Source organism: Jaculus jaculus, chromosome 10 (assembly GCF_020740685.1).
Source record: "Jaculus jaculus isolate mJacJac1 chromosome 10, mJacJac1.mat.Y.cur, whole genome shotgun sequence".
In the NCBI taxonomy this organism is placed as follows: Eukaryota; Metazoa; Chordata; class Mammalia; order Rodentia; family Dipodidae; genus Jaculus; species Jaculus jaculus.
In genome coordinates this window covers 103360267-103379112 of record NC_059111.1, presented here as the reverse complement: position 1 = coordinate 103379112, position 18846 = coordinate 103360267, and the positions used below count along the sequence as shown (strand labels likewise).

Here is an 18846-nt window from a genome sequence, read left to right as displayed (position 1 = left end):
CTTTAGTTGGCATCCATAGTCTCCTGAATCCAGCTCACATAGTTGCACACTTTGGTGTACACTCCAGGATTGTCTTTCAAGGCACAGCCATAGCCCCAAGAGACAATTCCTTGGAGTTGTCCATTGCAGACCACGGGGCCGCCAGAGTCACCCTTGGGGAAGAGGGACAAAGTGTTTAAAAGGAGTGAGTAGACATATAGCTACATTTATTCTGAATCCCATTCTAATGAGCCCCATGGCACCTTGTCTTTCTCAGGGTGGCCCATCCCCTATTTTCGCTAAGGACATGGCATATAGACAAGAGGAAGCTTCCTCAGTTTTGCATACAATTACTGGATGCACTTTCATGCCCCACAATTTTGGACATTCTGCTCCCCAGTGGAACAGGCATGTCAGTATGTGAAGGGCTGCAGTCACCTGGCAGGAATCCTTGCCTCCCTCGAGGAAGCCAGCACAGACCATGTTATTGGTGATCTGCCCAGGGTAGGAGGCTTCGCATGCAGCCTGAGACAGCAGTGGGGCATCCAGACACTGCAGCAGGTCTGGGTTGTTCACTGTGATGGGTAGAAAATGATCAAAGAAAGAAGACATGTGAGTCCGCAAAGGCAAGTCAACCACAATCAGGTACTGAGCATCACAGGCAAGCCTTGGGAAGGAACCAGGATAATAAGTCGCAACATGGAAACCCCTGGTTTTAGATCTGAGAATGATCCATGTTGATCCCCTCCTGCCAGTTGTAATAACACATTCTGAATTAATCTTGTGTAGATTCTAGGACATGTATATATTTCTGGTATCACAAAAACCCGGGAAGCAGGGATACTTCAAATATATTTGCAGGCTAGAAGTTTAGGGCTTAAGCCCAGAGATATGCTTGGATCTGTAACGTTTGTGAAAGAAGAGAAGTTGTAAGTGAAAGGTCATGCTTACCACCAGAACTGAGGGTGTTGCCCCAGCCAGAGATGAGGCACAGGGTGCCCTCAGGAGCACAGGAGCTGGGCAGAGCTACCGTGGCCACCCGGGAGTTGATGGTTGCGGGAGAGGACAGCTTGATCAGCATGATGTCATTGTCCAGGGTCCAGCTATTGTACTTGGGGTGACGGATGGCCTTGGCAGCATTGATGAACTGCTCATTCCCCTCAACAACATTGATATTATGTTCTCCCAATCTCACTTGGATGCGGCTGTTGGGATTAAATAGGCATGAGAGGTGATTTCACACCATTACTATAAGGAGCTCAGGGTTTCAAGCTTTTTTACTTTTTTTCTTTCCTAAGGTAATTTAGTCTTTGCAGAAGTGCTTAAAACAATGTCATGGGAGCACCAGAGGGAGGCTAAGTGCTGGTATAAAACCCAGGCCCTTTCTTCAGAGGCAGGTGGTATAGATATGTAGGGAATGAGGTGAAGGACTACAGTGGAGACTGCTCACGAACCTGCTGTCCCAAACATCCACCCTGCATCCACAGCTGTATGCACAAAATAACTCCCTGAAACTACTCTGTGCTTCTATGTCTTTCTGCTAAGCCCTGTTGTTGTGATGGATGTAGTTAAGAGTGACTCGGTGAAATGCTGCAGGGGCACCCAGCATTGTCACAAACTCACCACCTTGCACTCCTTGTTAGACCTGCTAGACTATGGGCTATGAGACTCTGAGACCCCTTGCTAGAAGACGATGGATCTCACGTCTTTCCCTACATTAGAGCCAATAGAAGTAGGTGTTTTAAAAAACTCTATGATATTCCACATTTCATGAAAACTTCTTGTTTGTTGCCATGCTACAGGCCCCACAGTTTACTACTGGATGGAGGCCCTTGTCTATATGCCCATTTGGTTTTATCTCTAGCAAAATAAGCTCTCCTTGTTTTCATCATCCATGGTCTTTTGTTATTCTGATGGTTTGGTTAAATGTGTGAGAAGCTTGCTGTTCCACATCCCTCTTCCCCTTCATCTTGCGCCAAATTCATCTGCTTCCAACACCTTCTCTCACCTGTGGCTTTTCCTGCCCAACTTGCAACTTTAGCACTTGTGGCATCTGACCCCATGCCCCTGAAGAGGGCCAGGCTGTGGTTGCTGAAGTGAGGAGCCAGAACTTACGACTTATAGCAGTGAGCTGCAGACACCACCCACTGGTCATTGATGAGGGAGCCTCCGCAGAAGTGGTAGCCAGAGTTCAGGGACACCTGGTAGGGGACAGAATTCGGTGCGCAGGTGTATCCTCCGACGATCTTGTCATCGTCATCAAGAGGTAGAGCCACTGAAATGGAGACAACAAATGAGAAGCCAGGCATCAGAATGTGGTGGGGGGAACCCTCAACTCTTGCTCCTTTCTGCTCATTACAATTCCTTACTGAGCACACTTACTGTACTCAACAAGGGAACACCGTACCCCCAGGAACATGTGAATGGTTGTAGTCACAGGTTCAGGAATCTGCGGGACATGCAACAAGACACCCTGAAGGTGAGCGTATTCTGCTGGGGTACTGAGGACAGGACAAAGAAAGTCCTCAGAATGTTTGCAGGAGGAGAGGATGCAGAGATTTTTGTCTGTTTAACTTCCCACTTCCATCTCATGGTCACCAATTCTTCTACACCCCATGATGATTGGTGCTCATGGAGATGAGGATGGCTTGGACGAATTTTGAAAATGTCCAGTGAAGCAAGGCATGATGGCACACGCCTTTAATCCCAGCACTTGGGATGCAGAGGTAGGAGAATTGCTATGAGTTCAAGGCTACCCTGAGACTACATAGTGAATTCCAGGTCAGCCTGGGCTAGAGTGAGACCCTTCCTAGAAAAATTAAAAAAGAAATAAAAAGGAAGAAAGAAAAGAAAATGTCCAGTGAATAGACCTGACTGGACCCAGATATTTCCATAGTCCAATCTGTATAGTGGGGGCAGAATAGAGAGTGGGCTGAAGGTGCTCTTAGGTAAGAAAAAAGGGAGTCATTGCTACTTAACCTTGATTGAATGCCTGCGCATCTTAAAGTCACATGAATAGCTTAAAATAAAATGGGCAGCATGCCAGACCCATGAAGTCAGAATTTCAAGGCTCTAGCATAAGGAGCATTCCTCCTTAAAAACAATTATAGCACAGAGCTGTTGCTGTTAAACAGTGGGCCTGCTGGTTCAATGCATGGAAACTCTATTTCTAGCTTCTCTGACCACAGTTTTGAGTGGGATGGAAGACAATGGCCAGGGTAGGACCGGAGAGGTTTAAAGAAAACCCAGTAGAGTGGGAGGGAGAGGTGTTGGAGGAGGATAGAGAACATGAGATTACAGGAAGGATAGGAGGGAGAGGCATTCACTGTAGTAGGATCCAGGTCTTCTAGAGAACCAGCCATGAAACTCACCAGCAGCTCCCACAAGGGCCAGGATCAGGAGCGGATGCATTGTGACGCAACGACAATGAATCCTGAGTGGAAGGCCTGTATTTATATTGCCCAGGAGGGGGTGGGAGGCGCTCAGGGTGGAGGTCGCCACTGCTCCCTGCACAAACACAGCTGTAGGGTTCCCTTTACGGAATCTTGCATCAGCTCAGCTCTATTTGTCCACTCTATGTGGCAGGTGATAAGGACACTTTTGTCCTTGGGGCAGAAAGGGAAAACAGCTGATTCTTGGAAGGATTCTAGCATGGGGAAGCAATGGAAGTCAAGTCCCCATTGACACAGCCAGGCTTTCTTAAGCTGAGGAGTGGAGAGTCAAGGAGGGAACATGGCTACACTATGAAGAAGTCCTGGTATTAAGAGGTATCTGGCAGTCAGGGGACCTTAAGACCCTATGCAATGAAGGAGTCATCTGGGAATCATTCCTGTGAGTTGATGACAGTTCCCTTCACAACAATCCACTAAATAGAAAGGGAACATGCTAAGGTTTGGGGAGTCAGAATTAGAACAAGAGCAAGGGGAGGTGCATAACTGCTCATAAATGTAGGCTTTCACCTGGCTCTCTTTTCTTTTACAAATATTTTATTATTTTTTATTTATTTGTTTGCAAGCTGAATTGGATAGAGATACATTGAGAAAGAGAAAATGGGAGTATAGCCTGTCTAGGGCCTCCTGCCACTGCACATGAAGTTCAGATGCATACTACCACCAGTCTGTGAATGTGGCTTTGCCTGGGCACTAGTGAATGGAACCTGGGCTGTCAGCCTCTGCAAGCAAGCATCTTTAACTGCTGAGACATCTCCCCAGTCCCTGGCTCACTTTTTTAAAACAAGGCTCATGGATGGCAAGTATTTGATGAAGGTGTGATGATTGTTAAGTAGGATTTTCCTCAGTAAGTTGCAGGGATAGAAAATCAACACAGCATTCCTCCTCTTCCTCAGTGTCATGACTGTTGGCTCTCATTCATACTTTCATGGGTCCTTTTTAAGCATCTTTATGATTGTCTTGGCAATCTGCGCTAAAGACAAAAACCATCTCATTTTATGCTAGTAGGCATCCTGGGCTACAAGTATATATTTCAGATTGGATAATTAGGAAGGACTTGAATAATGAATGTACAGTCTTATTTGAATTAGAGAATTTTAGTCAGTAGAGAGTAAAGGGATTAACACATTACAAAGGAGTCATATGGTGAGTTAATTGCAAAGATACAAGAGGATTCTTGTATGCCTTATATTTTATATTCAGTGACATTATTATGCCAGACTTAGTTCAGTTTAGAATGAACTTTGCTATTAGATACACAGGCTAGATCTACTGAAACCTCTAGGTCCAGCCCTTAAGTTTATGGAGGCACAGCCTGCTGAGAGTTTAATGACAGATTGTTTGTGAGCTTCAGACCAAGTCTATGAGGCAACTGTAAGAACCTTGTTACAGAATCTACTTCCTTCTGAGCTGCTCTGATGCTCATGTTGTTGAGGGTTAGGAACAAGCAGAGTTCGTATCTGAATTACTTAAAATGTAGAAAAATAGTGAATATTCTGGAGATACTAAACATAAAAAAGAGCTGCCGATTGGTTGGTAAATGCCAAGAAGGAAGGATAGTGGAAGAACTAGAAATGAAAATATGTTGGGGACAATACCAATGCGGTTCTAGAGAATACTTCTGTACTTATCCCTGGCAAGGCTGGGCTAGCTACAGAACACAGCTGGTGCCAAGAGCTCTCACCTCATTCCCTCTATCTCATCCAGTGCCTCATGCCCATTTGTATATAGTGCCTGACGGCTTTTTACAAGCTTTCACACAATAGCGTACCACCTTTCCTCTGTAGGGAATTTCATTTTACTTTTCACAAAGTTTTTTTTTTAATTATAAAATATGAAGAAAGGAATTATTTCCAATCACACAGGAATAAACTGTTTCTCAAATGGATTTTTTTTTTCCCAAGATGGTATCTAAAAATGGCATGCTGCCTCAAGGCTCCAAGAAGATTGGGTAACTCATATAGTGTGAGATTTGCTACAGGTGACATCTAAAAGTTGCTGGCAATCTAGCTGATGGACAAGTTATACATCTAACAATCTAGCTGAGAGATATCTTATACATCTGTCAGTGTAGCCAATAGACAAGTTACGAATCTAACAATCTAGCTAGGAGGCGAGTTATTCATCTGACAGTCTAGCTGGGAGACAATTAATACATCTTCACTCCTCCCCCGACCCTCAGCACTTGTCCTCCTGGAGGAACATGAGCACAAAATTCACACTTCACCTTGCCCTTCATTTCGGAGCCTTTCCTTGTCCATGACCCTTCACTCATTTGACCCATACCTAACATGGGAACACACATCTCTGTGGTCATAGATAACTAAGAGCCTGGATGTCAGGATGTTTAGCCTGAACAATAGGCTGGGATGTAGTTAACATGTTATTGTTTCCTTTCCAAGCTATGGTGTGTTTGTAGGGCTACTATTTTGGAGGAGGCACACTGTACAGATGGCCCACTGTCAGATGATCCTCAGCAAAATATAGGAAATCATTTGAGCAAAACAGATTTTTACATTGCTCCTTTTATTTTTTAACTCTGACCTCATCTTCATGGAAGCAAATAAGGACATGATGACTTTCTGTATATCAAACTTAAAGATCAAACATCTCCTGATATTTCTGCTCATATTTCTAGCCTGAGATCAACTATCTTCCACATAGCAAGAATCACTGGCATACAAGGCAGCTGAGGTTGGAACAATTACCTCACACTCTAGACTAAGATGCACAGGGTAGATTTGGATTTGAGGGCTTCCACTCCACTGGATGTTGTGAAGTTCCCATTGTCTCGCATTTGAAAGCATACCCTCTTCCGTGTTTCTCTCTAAGGCATGCTCCTGGACCCTACTCTGTGATCAGCATGTGGAAACATTGACCTTCAACTTAGATAACAGTGAATACTTTCTGTGTGTTTATTTTATACCATAGATGGTAGAAATCTTCCGTGGCCCTTCTTTGCATGTTAGCATCACAACTACCTATGTGTTTATTCGTATCTCAGATGATCAAACAAGACTTACAGAGTAGAATTAGGTTAGTCAAATTGTGCAGCATCCATTTGGAAAGATGTGGTACACACGGTGGTCACACTTGAGGCTTGCATACTCTGCCCATAATATGTGCTTCCTCTCCTTTTCTCTGTTCCTTACTGCAGCTCATCAAGGTGGTAGGTAAGATACAGTTGTCTCTTTCTTTTCCACAGCTATAGAGTCTAAATCTCAGAAATGGACTGATATCTCCAGGGTCACTTGGTAAAGAAAAGTAAGGCTGAGTGGAATATTTCCCACTCGAAACAAAATGCATTTCCCATTATGTTGCTGTACAGTGGAGTCTTTCTAGTGTCTGGTAATGTGAAAAGTAGATACTTTTAGATTCATTATTGTTTTCATTCTATAACTCTTTCTTCTCTAATTCCCCCAGGGCAGCTCTTAGTCACCTCTTCCTGGAGACCAGCATGCTTTGTCAATGTATAATCAGATTGTGTAATCCCAAGCTTGGTTCCCTACAAACTCCCAGCTCCTTTCCTCTCCTGTAAATTTTCCTAAGGTACATATCTCCTCTATGGCACAATTGGATCTTATTCAATTAGAAATTGATTTCTTACATATTTTTTTCATGGGAGTTTTTGCATCTGGAAAGTTGAGGGAGGGTTTGGCCATTTGGAATGATCTGAAAAGCCAGAGGTGACAAGGCTTCCTGTGGTCATCACCGACTGGCTTCTAAGCACTCCCACCTCCCGTTCTGCTTGTACCTAGGAAAGAAATTCAGATCTCATGCACCAGGAAGTGGCATTTGCAGACTGTATTTTTTCCCCCTCAGGTTTCATCATAGAGATGAGTCTTAAAGGTTATTAAAAGTAGACAGAGTTTCTTGGATAAAATGTTTGATGTAAAGTTTCTTGTAATGAATCAATATAAACTGTATTCCAGTACGGAAAGACAGGAGGAACACACAGGATTGCGAAAAATGTAGTGGGACAGCCTAAATGCACAGATAAACAGACTATGCAGAGTAAAGTAGGAAAAATTCCAAAGCTCCACCCAATTCTCTTGGGTGGGGGGGCAGAGAGACAGCAACCAGGTTGTAAGCCAAGCATCCCTCAGCCACAGGAAAAGCAGAGGATTTCCAGGAGATGGGGGCAAGATGTGGTGTCATGGTTACTTTAACACAGCTGGCTAGGATTCAAGAGGAAATCTACTCAGCTTCTTTCCATATCTCAGTATTTTTGTCCGAGCACCACCAAATGAGGTTTATTGCTTGACATACTGACATATTTGTAGAACCTGAAAACAATGAAAAGAAAAATCTTTACCCATCAGAGAGCCTGGGGACATAATGCCACAGTGTCTGGAAATCCTGGAGAAGAGAATCAGACGTGGATCCCAGGCAGTGGAAAGCATGATGGTTGGTGGATGCATTTTTTTTCAAAAAGGAGTGTGAACATCCTCACCAGAAGATTGCTGGAGGGACTAAGCACACTGAGTCCTTGGTCTGTACATGGCTTGCTTCTTGAAGCTGGCTCTTTGCCACATGTGCTTTGCAGCCAGAAAGAGCTGAGAGCTCTGGAGCCAGCTCTAGCAGATGGCTGGAATTCTGGAGTCTGCTCCCTCTGGTTACAGATGAACTGGGTATGAAAGTGCTGAAGCTGCCATTTGAGTGCCAGTCTCTCATGCTTCTCCCAGGGGAGACCTCTAGGCTGTATTTGCTTCCCTTTAAGGGATGTTTGTTGCTGCTTATTGCACAAACCCACAGGCCTCTAGAACCTGTGGTAACTTTGCCAGTCTACACACCCAAAGCTCAATGGGACCATGAGTGAGATCTCACATAGCAATACACTAGAAAAGATTTAAAAAAGAACAAGATATTATCTTAGGATAGCACAAGAATTTGAGGATCTAAGAAAACCATAATAGAAGATATAAAGTCTTCTAAATGACATTCATGTGTGTCCACACACAGGTAAACAGATACAGAGCTTGTAAGCTGAAAGGCCCAATTACAAAATAAGGTAAAAGTAGTAAATGAATTAGGTAAAAGTAAGAAGAGGAAGAGAAATAAAACTAGAGGGCTACTTCCATTGTTCAGCTAAATTGTTTTGACCATTTTCTTCTCTAAGGGTATAGGGGATGTGGTGTTGTCTGTAATTGGCTTTTGTCACTGCTTTGCTGGGCTATTATTACTCTAATGCCATTTAATTTCCCCCTCTCTGAGTAGTATTGGAGATTGAGACCTCAAGAGGAAGCTGCTCAGTCCAAAGACCCCCATGGAAAACTTGAAGAGCTCATTCCTACAGATAAGAAAATAAGAACATATACACACCACAAATAGGAAAAAAAAAAAAAAAACCAAGCATACAAAATCTCATCATTTTTCAAAGAGTGAACCCAAAGACATTGAAATGGTAGAAAAAAAAAATCAAAAGCCCTACTTTTCAAGATGGTGAATAGCCTCATAGAAAAAGATAAATAAATAAACTCAATAATGAGGTCAAGAAGTCAATCCTTGGATGGGGCTTGGATGAGAGCCTAATAAAAAAAATGACAGAGATTCTGAAAAGCAAAATAAAATATGATGCTTTATAATTTTGGAAATGAAAACCTCAAACAATCAGATAAAAACCTCCTTGGAAAGCATCACCAACCCATCAGGCGAGGTGGAGGAAGGAGCATCCGCGAGGGAAGCCAAGGCTGCAGGGTTGTCACACTCATGCAACAGTGAAGCTAATCAAGCATACGCCATCATGACCACAGCACCCAAGACCTTTGGGACACAGGTAAGAGGCCAAGCCTTCTAGTCTGTGCTGAACTCCAGCTACCACCTCTCACCTTGAAGGGCAGCACTGTCCTGCTGTGAATATTCAACTCCAGAGCAGCCAGGGAAGCCTGGGGCCTCCTAACCCACTCCCAGTCTCTTTTCTGATGCTATGCTTGTCTACTCAACAAATGTTCACTGATTCTTAGGGTAGTACAATAGTTCTAGGATCTAAGACAACAACAATGAAAGATATAAAGTCATTTAATGGCATTTATGTGTGCACATGCGTGTCCATAAACATGTGAAATGGTACAGTGATAGAAAATGTGTATGTGTGCGTGCATGTGTGTGTGTGTGTGATGATCAGATGTTGCTAATACAAAACAGTGGTGTATGGTATAGTATGATGGATAGCAAAATCCTCTGGTGTTTGGATATATAACATAGGAGGGACACAGTGCATATTCTCAGCTGAAAAGAGCAACAGATCCTCAATTTTTATAGCTTAAAATTCTGACTTTCTTCCCCTGCTTACTGGCTATGCTGACAATGCTGAGACCTAGTAAGGACCCAGGAGTCTGACGAGAATTTTCACTCTTGTTCACAGACACAACCTCTCGGGTGGAAAATGCTAGCCATGCCCAATAAGAAGCCAAGGGTGGACATATCACTGAACTAAAACTTGAATTCTGCTAACAAAAAGAAAAGGAAGACACCTGTGTGTGAATGCAAGGAAGAATGAGGAGTAATTGCCAGGTCAGAGAACAGTGAGGCTAGGGTACCCTAGGATCATTCTAAACCCCAATTTCAAAAACTGAGTTCTGCATTCTCAAAGTGGCAGAGGGGTTCGTGGAGGGTAATTTCTACTTGAGACTTTCTAACAAAAAAAAATATGCACAGACAGAATGCTCTGGTGAGAGGAGGATTCATGTGGGTTGGGTTGCTTGGGCTCAGCTGGTGGGAACAGTTTGAGGGTAGCCGCTGCACAGGCATTCATGCCAACCAGGAATACCAGGAAGTGTTCGGTCTGCAAGCAGCCTTGTGTGGATTGGGTTATGTCGACTGCACTATAAATAGCTGCTGTACCACCTGAGGCAAGAAAGAAAGAAGAAAGCCTGGAGGAGGGGAACGTTCTCTTCTCCTCACAGGCAAAAGTACACAATTTTGTACTTGTCCTTCGCTGTTATGATTGTGTTCTCTCTCATTATTATTTCTTATAATTTTGTGTGTGTGTGTGCCTGTGGCATGTGTGGTGTATGTACACGTGGTATATGGACATGTATGTGTCTCATGCACATGCATGCAGAAGCCAGAGGATGCCGTTGCCTAAACCCTTTTATTACTCTTCCACTTTATTTCCTTGAGACATCATTTCTCATTGAACCTAAAGCAATCCATTTTGGGTGGGGGTTGACTAGCTGAGCATTGATCCCTAGAAGATCTCCACTCTCCACACCTCCAGTCAGCGATAAAGTTACAGCCATGTATAGCGATGCCTGGATTCTTATGTGGATGCTACAGATTAAACTCAGAGGCACACATGCACAGCAAGTGCTTTCTTTCACCTGCCGAGTCATCCCTTCAGGCCTTATTTCTGATATTTTGTCCCATATACTTTTCTTTTCTCTTGTGTATATTAATGATTTTCCTATGCCCCCATCTTTTTATTATTTCACTATTGAGGCTTTTAGCTTTAATAATTTTTAAACTCCTAATTTATCCTAGTTCCCTTTGGTTCCAACTTTACTATAGATATAATTTGATTCTAGCTGAATTTTAGTACAATAAAAGTTCTGGTTTGTTGTTGAATCATTGTCTTTTTGCTAGTGTCTGCTTTCTCCATTCATGGTCGTGGTATAAGTTCAGGTTGATAAGAAATTCAGCACAGTGAACTAGAAATTCAGTAAGGAAATAAGATTCTGAAAAAAAAAATCACAGATATTTTGGAAATGGAAAATTCATTAATATCAACAAGACAGTTTTATTCAAATCACCAATAACCTAGATCCAGTAATGGACAAAATAGGATTAGAGCCCAAGATCAAGAAAATATTACATCGAGAAAAAAATAAATGGGAAAAGTAAATAAGCACGACTATAACTTTCAGAACCACCATCAAGAAAACAAACCTAAGTGTCCATGAGGTAGAATGAAGAGCTCAGATATGAGCTAGCAGTGAGGAAAACCTACCCAAGGAGAGATGGTTCAACCAGTAAAGTACTGCCATTCAAACATGAGGACTTGGGTTTGGATCCCAGCGTCCATCTAAAAGCTGGTGTCCCAGCATGTGCTTGTAATCCAGGTGCTATAGACACAGACAGGAAGCTCCCTGGGGATTCATCTATCTAGTTCAGTTTAATCAATGAGCTCCAGATTCAAATCTATTTCAAAACATAAGGTGAAGAGAAATTCTGGAAGGCACTCTACATGGTCCTCTGGTCTCTACATGCACAGGGACACATGTACATGCAACCCACCACACACGTGTGCACACACATGAGAGCACATATATAAACATATGACTCACATACACTTGTGCATGCGAAGGAAAAGAAAACCCTTTTTAATAAAACTGTAGTGGAAATTCCCTTAACCAAGGGAAATAAATGGACCCTATGTATAGAAAGCATTTACAGCCCCTAATATACATGGTCAGAAAAATAATATTCACATATTCCACTATAGTTAAAATTCTAAGACTGCAGACTGAAGAAAGAATATTGAACACAGAAAGTAAAATATAAACTTGCTAAAGCAAAATTAGGATTATATTAGACCTCTCACATGCACTGAAATCCTTCCTCTTCCAATCTTGGCCATCCCTCTACTTGCATGCCTTTTTTTTTTTTTAATCCAACGATGCTAATTATGGTTACTTTCATAAACATCGGGGGATTATTTGCCATAGCATGGGCAACTCTCTTGTGGCTACACCACTGAGAAATAAAGTCTCTTCCTCTCCCAATAATCATTAACTATCAATAGCTTTTCTGCAAAGGATGGGCCTCATGAGCTGCTTCTCTATATCATAGAACTTTATAAACAGCATTAAGGTTGCCTTTTCAAAGTGTATTGTGAATGATTGAATCATCTTTGACTGCTAGAAGCTAACGAGCTAAGCATCACACACACACATACACTATGTATATGAATATGTATATGAATATGTATATGTATATGTATATGTATATGTATATGTATATGTATATGTATATGTATATGTATATGTATATGTATATGTATATGTATATGTATATGTATATATATGGAGAGAGAGAGGTATACTTCATTAAATAACAAATATAGGAATTCTGGAAATATATATAGTCATGCCATTTTGCTAGGCTTATTGCATTGAAATTTTATGAAGAGGATCTTAACTTGCGAACTGTATGACCACACAGTCTAACTTTTGCCTATTATGAGGCACATCCTGACATGAGGGGCGTGGCATCCAGTGGGGTGTGTGCTGCTGTCCACTTACATGAGTCGACTGCAGGAGCCCTCTTATCCGACCCTTCTTCCTCTTCTGACCTCAATGTGCCTGAGGAGCATGTGGGAACAGAAATTGTGTTTGCAGGCTGGAGAGATGGTTCAGGGACTTAAAGTATTGTCTATGCAAGCCTGATGACTGGAGTTTCGATGTTCATAACCCACATAAAAGCCAACAAGTGGGGCTGGAGAGATGCTTAGCGGTTAAGGCACTTGTGTGTGAAGCCTAAGTACCCATGTTCAACTCTCCAGGCCCCACGTAAGTCAGACGCACAAGGTGACGCAAGAGCGCAAGGTTGCACGCGTGCCCACGGTGGCACACGCATCTGGAGTTCGATTACGGTGTCTAGAGATCCCCTGTGCGCCAATTCTCTCTCTCTCTCTCTCTCTCTCTCTCTGCTCTCTTGCATAAAAAAATAAAAGGCCAGTTTATTGGGCTTGCCTAAAAAAAAGCCAACAAGTATCACATATATGTATAATCCCAATGTGCCTATACAATAGGAAGCAGAATTGTGAGAATCCTGAAGGTCAGCTTGCCTGGTCTCTTCCCAATGATAAAATACAAGAGAGAGCTTGTCTTACACTGGGTGGAAGATGAGGACCCACACCCTGAGGTTTTCCTCTGATCTCCGCATACATGTTGTGGCACATGTATGCCTATATATATATGATTATGCCTACATTATATACAAACAAGACGCACATAAATTATATTTGAAATTACCAAAATGTAGACAAGAAATGAACATTCTGGAGATGCTAAGCCAAGTGGGCAAAGCTCAGATCAAAATGTGACTCGGTTGGAGCTGGTTATCTGACAAGAGGGGGGAGGACATGGGAACTAGAAGGACCCAAGGTAGACGTAATGGGGGGGGCTCGTGGAGTATGTTGTAGCTTCACACCGGGGACCCGTTTCTCAGCGCTCACACCTCTGCACACTCCATCCCAGATAATGGCACCGAAGCGTGGGCTTGCGTGGTACGTCTGCCACGGCGCCCTGTGGCTGACAGTCTCACGAGCTTCCGCCTGGCCAGCGTCAGTGCACTCCCTTTGTCTTTTTGCTGAGCTTTACACTTTCACATCTCACAGAAAGATGTGCAGAATGAAACCTTGTCGCCTTACAGTGGCAAACTGTGATTCAGAACGATTCTTTCATGCCCAAAGCAGCACTTACATATGAAAGCATTACACTGTACCTACAGAAAGACCTGGCTAGCGTGTAATTAGTATGAGGAATTTACTACAGGCGGCATCTGAATGGTTTCCTAGGCTCAACCAGAGGACCCCAGGGACAAATTCTATCTCTGCTTCCCTCCTGGAAGCGGTCTTTGAAGATTTTTGAATTCTTCACCTGGCACCATGCCTCCGAGCCTGCCAAGTCTCATGACCCACCCTTCCGGCCTGTACCATCTGGGAAGAAGGCAACTGTTTCTATGATGATCTGGCTGTTTTCTTGGCCTGAAACATATGCAGGAGTATCACTTTGGAGGCTCAGGTCAGAGCTTGAGCATCTGTACATTCCTATGAGCACTGGGAAGGTGACTGAAAGAAAGGATGTTATTTAGCAAAGAGCTTTTTTTTTGGAGGAAACAAGCAAGGACACGCGTTTTATGTATCTAAACCTAGCATATTAGTCATCTGCTATTTCATGCTCCTACTTGTAGTATGAGATCAGCTCTCTGAAAGGCAGCGGGAATTGCCTTACTGATGGACAAGGCAGCTACAGGTAGAAGCTGTTGATTGCTACACAAGAAAGAGAGAAAGTCAAGCGAGTTTACACACAGCTGCTAAGGATGAAAGCTATGGCCTCATGCATGCCACTGAGCTGCATCCCCATTGCACACTATTGGGATATTGTTACATTCTTATTATTGCTTATTTTTTACACTGAATTCCTTGATGTATTTCTCTAAAACATTGTCCTCAGTTATAACAGAAATGTTTTTTCCATGTGCTTATTTTCCAGCAAACCTTTTAGAAGCCCTTTATGGACCTTTCACTTTATTTTATTTCATCATCATAGCCACCTATGGGGCTGTCTGTTTCACAGATAAGCTCCAGATCAAATAAACTCTGTAGGGTGGAATTACTTTGATCAAGTTCCCAGAAGCATGTTGGAAACATACAAGAGGATCCTTGCCTAATACTACATCCCATGTTAAAAGGCTATGACTCAGGAGCCATGGGCTGAAGAGCCGAACCTACTAATTTTTTTTTTTTTTTGTTTGCTTTGTTTTGTTTTTCAAGGTAGGGTCTTATACTAGCCAAGACTGACCTGAAATTTACTCTGTATTCTCAGGGTGGCCTCGAACTCATGGCAATGCCTCCTACCTCTGCCTCCTGAGTGCTGGGATTAAAGGTGTTTTGATAAACAGATATGTTTTCAACCTGCTTTCCATTTATGTGTTAGATTAACACTAGTCTCAGCCTTGGGCAGAAAAGCTAGCTTTGATTTTTTTTTTCAGGGGTTGGCTGCAGTTGTTGAATAGTCTCATAACTGGTTAAATGCTAAAAATAAGTGACTGCTGAATCCTCAGCTTTTATGAACCATCTGTATCATCCCCTCTCCAAAGATCAGGGCTTATCACAATAGTGAGGACAGAGAGAATGTCAGCATGCTGGAGAGAAATGCTGTGAAACTGTCCCCACTGGGTGTCACAGGCCATTGCACATCGCACTCATGAACTCACTGCAACTATGGTTACTTGTACAAGACCCGCACAAGATAGGGTCTGTCAGTGTTTGCTTATGGACTGGGGTGGAGATCTCCAGCTGAGCCCCACCTCTCTCTGAGGAGCTGGTGACAGCTAATGACTGCTGGGGTAAGGAGATATTTTCTTTTTTATGGTATATACAGTAGTAAATGGGTTGGGGGAGAAATTGTTCAGCAGGACTGGGAAGGAGCCAAGGGAGGGTAATGAGGGTATCTAAACATTGTCAAAGAACCAAACTGGTTTTTTCTTTGGTTTCCCAAAGTAGAGTCTCACTCTAGCTCAGGCTGACCAGGAATTCACCATATAGTCTCAGGGTGGCCTCGAACTCACGGTGATCATCCTACTTCTGCCTCCCAAGTACTGGGATTAAAGGCATGTGCCACCATACCTGGTCAATTTTTTTTAAAGAACATTTTGCTTCCCTTCCTCTCATCTGATCAGTGTGTGGTCTCATTCAACTGGTGGATAATGGATTCTGTGGTATCCTCCCTAAAGATGAAGATTAAAACTCAGAGGTGAAATGAATTCTCCAGTTCACCTGGGAAAGGATACAGCAATGAAATAAGAACCTCTCCCTCTGAAAAGTAAGTTAATTTCTCATGCTATGCATGGCTTCTCGGTAGTCTGAAAAGTAGGTATTTTTACATCCTTTATCATGGTTTTCAATTTATAACTCTTTCTTCTATAACAGTTTATAACTTTATTCACACCACCTATTTCTCCTAAGCTCTTATTCCAGTCATTTTTGGGTCCTCAATAATGCAATTGTGAATGTCTAGGCTTTCTTCTGGGAAATACCCTGCTCATTTTCTCTACATCATTTTTTCTAAGCCATGTAGCTCCTCTAAAGGACATTTTTATATTCATTCATTGAGAAATAGATTTCTTCAACATTTGATTTTCAGAACCCCTGAATCTGAATAGTGAAACCAAGTGCTTTGTGTAAGATCCAGAAAAATCTAAAGGGCAAGACAGAAGCCTAGAGGCTTATGATGGTGGCATCTACCCAGGCATCATCACTGCTGTATTATGGTTCCAATAGGATTGTTGAAGGCTTCGTCCCAGCTTGTGGAGCTGATTAACAATGTTTTATAAACGTTAGGAAGTGAGGACTAGCTGGAGGAGGAAGGTCAGTGGGAAAGAACTGTCCTTAGGGAACTGTATCATGTCCCAGACCCTACTCTGTACCTCTCTCTCTCTCTCTGCTTGTGTCTAACATTAAGTGAGCTACGTTGTTCTATCACAGGTTTCCACACTTGCTATCCTGTCTTCGCACTGGGCCAGAAGCAGTGGAGTCAAAGACCGCAGGAGGAAACCTCTGAATTTGTGATAAAAAGAAGACTTCCTCCTTTTAAGCTTAGATAAGGAAAAACATCACAATAGTCAAAAGCCTGATACACAGTGCTAATATTGGGGGTAGAGGCATTGTTCATTTGTTTTTATAAGTTTTATTTATTTGAGAGAGTCACAGAGAGAAGGAGAATGGGCATACCAGGGCCTCCAGCCACTGCAAATGAACTCCAGACACGTGTGCCCCCTTGTGCATCTGGCTTACGTGGGTCCTGGAGAGCACAACCAATGTCCTTTGGCTTTGCAGGCAAACGCATTAACCACTAAGCCATCCCTTCAGCCCAGAGGCATTGTTTTGACTAAAACTGACCATATTGTTTGTAGAAGGAAATTTGTAAATTTCCAAGATGTCAGCTAATGAAAACCCAGAGTGTTGTGAGCTAACTGAGTGGTTCTCATGGGTGTTGAATAGAGCACAATGCTGATGAAAATGTGGACATCACAGGTAGTGCTCATGATGTTTCAGATCAACATGAAATCTATTGGACTTAGAATAGAGTCCTTGCATCTTACATTCTGCCAAAAGAAAGATTAAAAAAGAAAGAGAGAGAGAGAGAGAAAAGAAAAGGCTTGTCTATTGTTTTCCTATATCCTGAGATGCTGAATTCTGAGTAATGCTGCATTTAAAGGCTTTGGACCCGATCACATGGCAGAGAAAATTTCAAGGCAGCACAATATTCAGGTTGTGGCATGGTTAATGGTGTTTGGGGTTTGAGCCAAGTGTACAGTGAGAGGTATGAGTAAACAGCTGAGCAGGAGTTTTTGAAAGACTTGCAGATGAACCAGAAAAGAAGTGTGGCTGGTATAGGGATTAAGGCAATTAAAAAGAAAAGGACTCATCTCATTTCCTTAGAAGTACGTGCTCAACCATGTGTATTGCTGCTCAATTTATAGTAGCTGGGAAATGGAACCAGCCTAGATGTCCCTCAACAGATGAGTGGATAATGAAAATGTGGCACATTTATACAATGGAGTTCTACTCAGCGGTAAAGAAAAATGAAGTTATGAAATTTGCAGAAAAATGGATGAACCTGGAAAGTATTATACTAAGTGAGGTAACCCAGGCCAAGAAAACCAAGCGCCACATGTTCTCTCTCATATGTGGATCCTAGCTACAGATGATTGGGCTTCTGCGTGAGAAGGAAAATACTTAGTAGCAGAGGCCAGTAAGGTAAAAAGGAGACATAAAGGGAAGAGAAAGGAAGGGAGGAGGATACTTAATAGGTTGGTGTTGTATATATGTAATCACAATGATTGTGATGGGGAGGTAATATGATGGAGAATGGAATTTCAAATGGGAAAGTGTGGGGGTGGGGAGGGAGGGAATTACCATGGGATATATTTTATAATCATGGAAAATGTTAATAAAAATTTATAAAAAGAAGACGCTATGGACTTTGCATTGAGACAACAGGAAAGGTGTCTGGAGGGTGTCTAAGCAACTAGCTAGAACCTCCTCCCTCACATGACAGCCTCTGGAATGCATAATCCTCAAAGCATTCAAAAGACTTTCACTTAGGAAGAGCACTCCAGGGCACCCTGCTTACAGTGGGCCACCTAAGGAGGGAAGTTTTACTGTGTTAAGCCATCTAAACATACAGAGGCCATTCCAGGTGATACCATACCTTGACATTATACACATAATGAAGTGTTTTATAAGATTTCAGATTGCAAGAATTTATGCATTCATGGAGGCTTCTCCCCAAATCGAAAAGACCTTCCAATGTGTAGCAGAGTCAGAGCAGCCTATGGGAGGGTTGTGTGTAAAGGTGAGAACATAAAGCTGAGGATGCAATAGAGTCCCCGAGAAGTTAGAGGTGCCGCCAGGAATGGAGAGTGTCCGCTGAGGAAAACTAAAGTCAGCAATGCCAGAGAGAGTCCCTACGGACTGAAACCAGAAAGGCGAGGCTGCCCATGCCTATTTGATAGAGCTCACTTCATGCTAACCATAGGTTTGGATGCTGGACATGGAGTTAGAAGATTTAACATTTGGCTTGCCCAGTTTTAGTCTCTTTGGGTCTGATCCTGCCTGAGTATCTTACCCTTACTCCCTTTTGGGATGGGAATGCGTAGTATGTGCCACCATATTGGAAATTTGGAATTT

General features: G+C 42.7%; 1 protein-coding gene and 1 gene segment (V, D, J or C); both read right to left on the bottom strand.

Moving 5' to 3' along the window:
- The window catches only part of LOC101613727, a 98146-nt gene that overhangs the window by 33119 nt on the left and 46181 nt on the right, over window positions 1–18846 (bottom strand).
- Window positions 3–3390, bottom strand: LOC101613168 (anionic trypsin-2-like). The gene is made up of 5 exons (XM_004661154.2): window positions 3351–3390; window positions 2095–2254; window positions 931–1184; window positions 418–554; window positions 3–152 (listed from the first exon to the last, which is right to left on the bottom strand). Exons 1-5 carry the CDS (start codon window positions 3388–3390, stop codon window positions 3–5), a joined length of 741 nt encoding a protein of 246 aa, XP_004661211.1.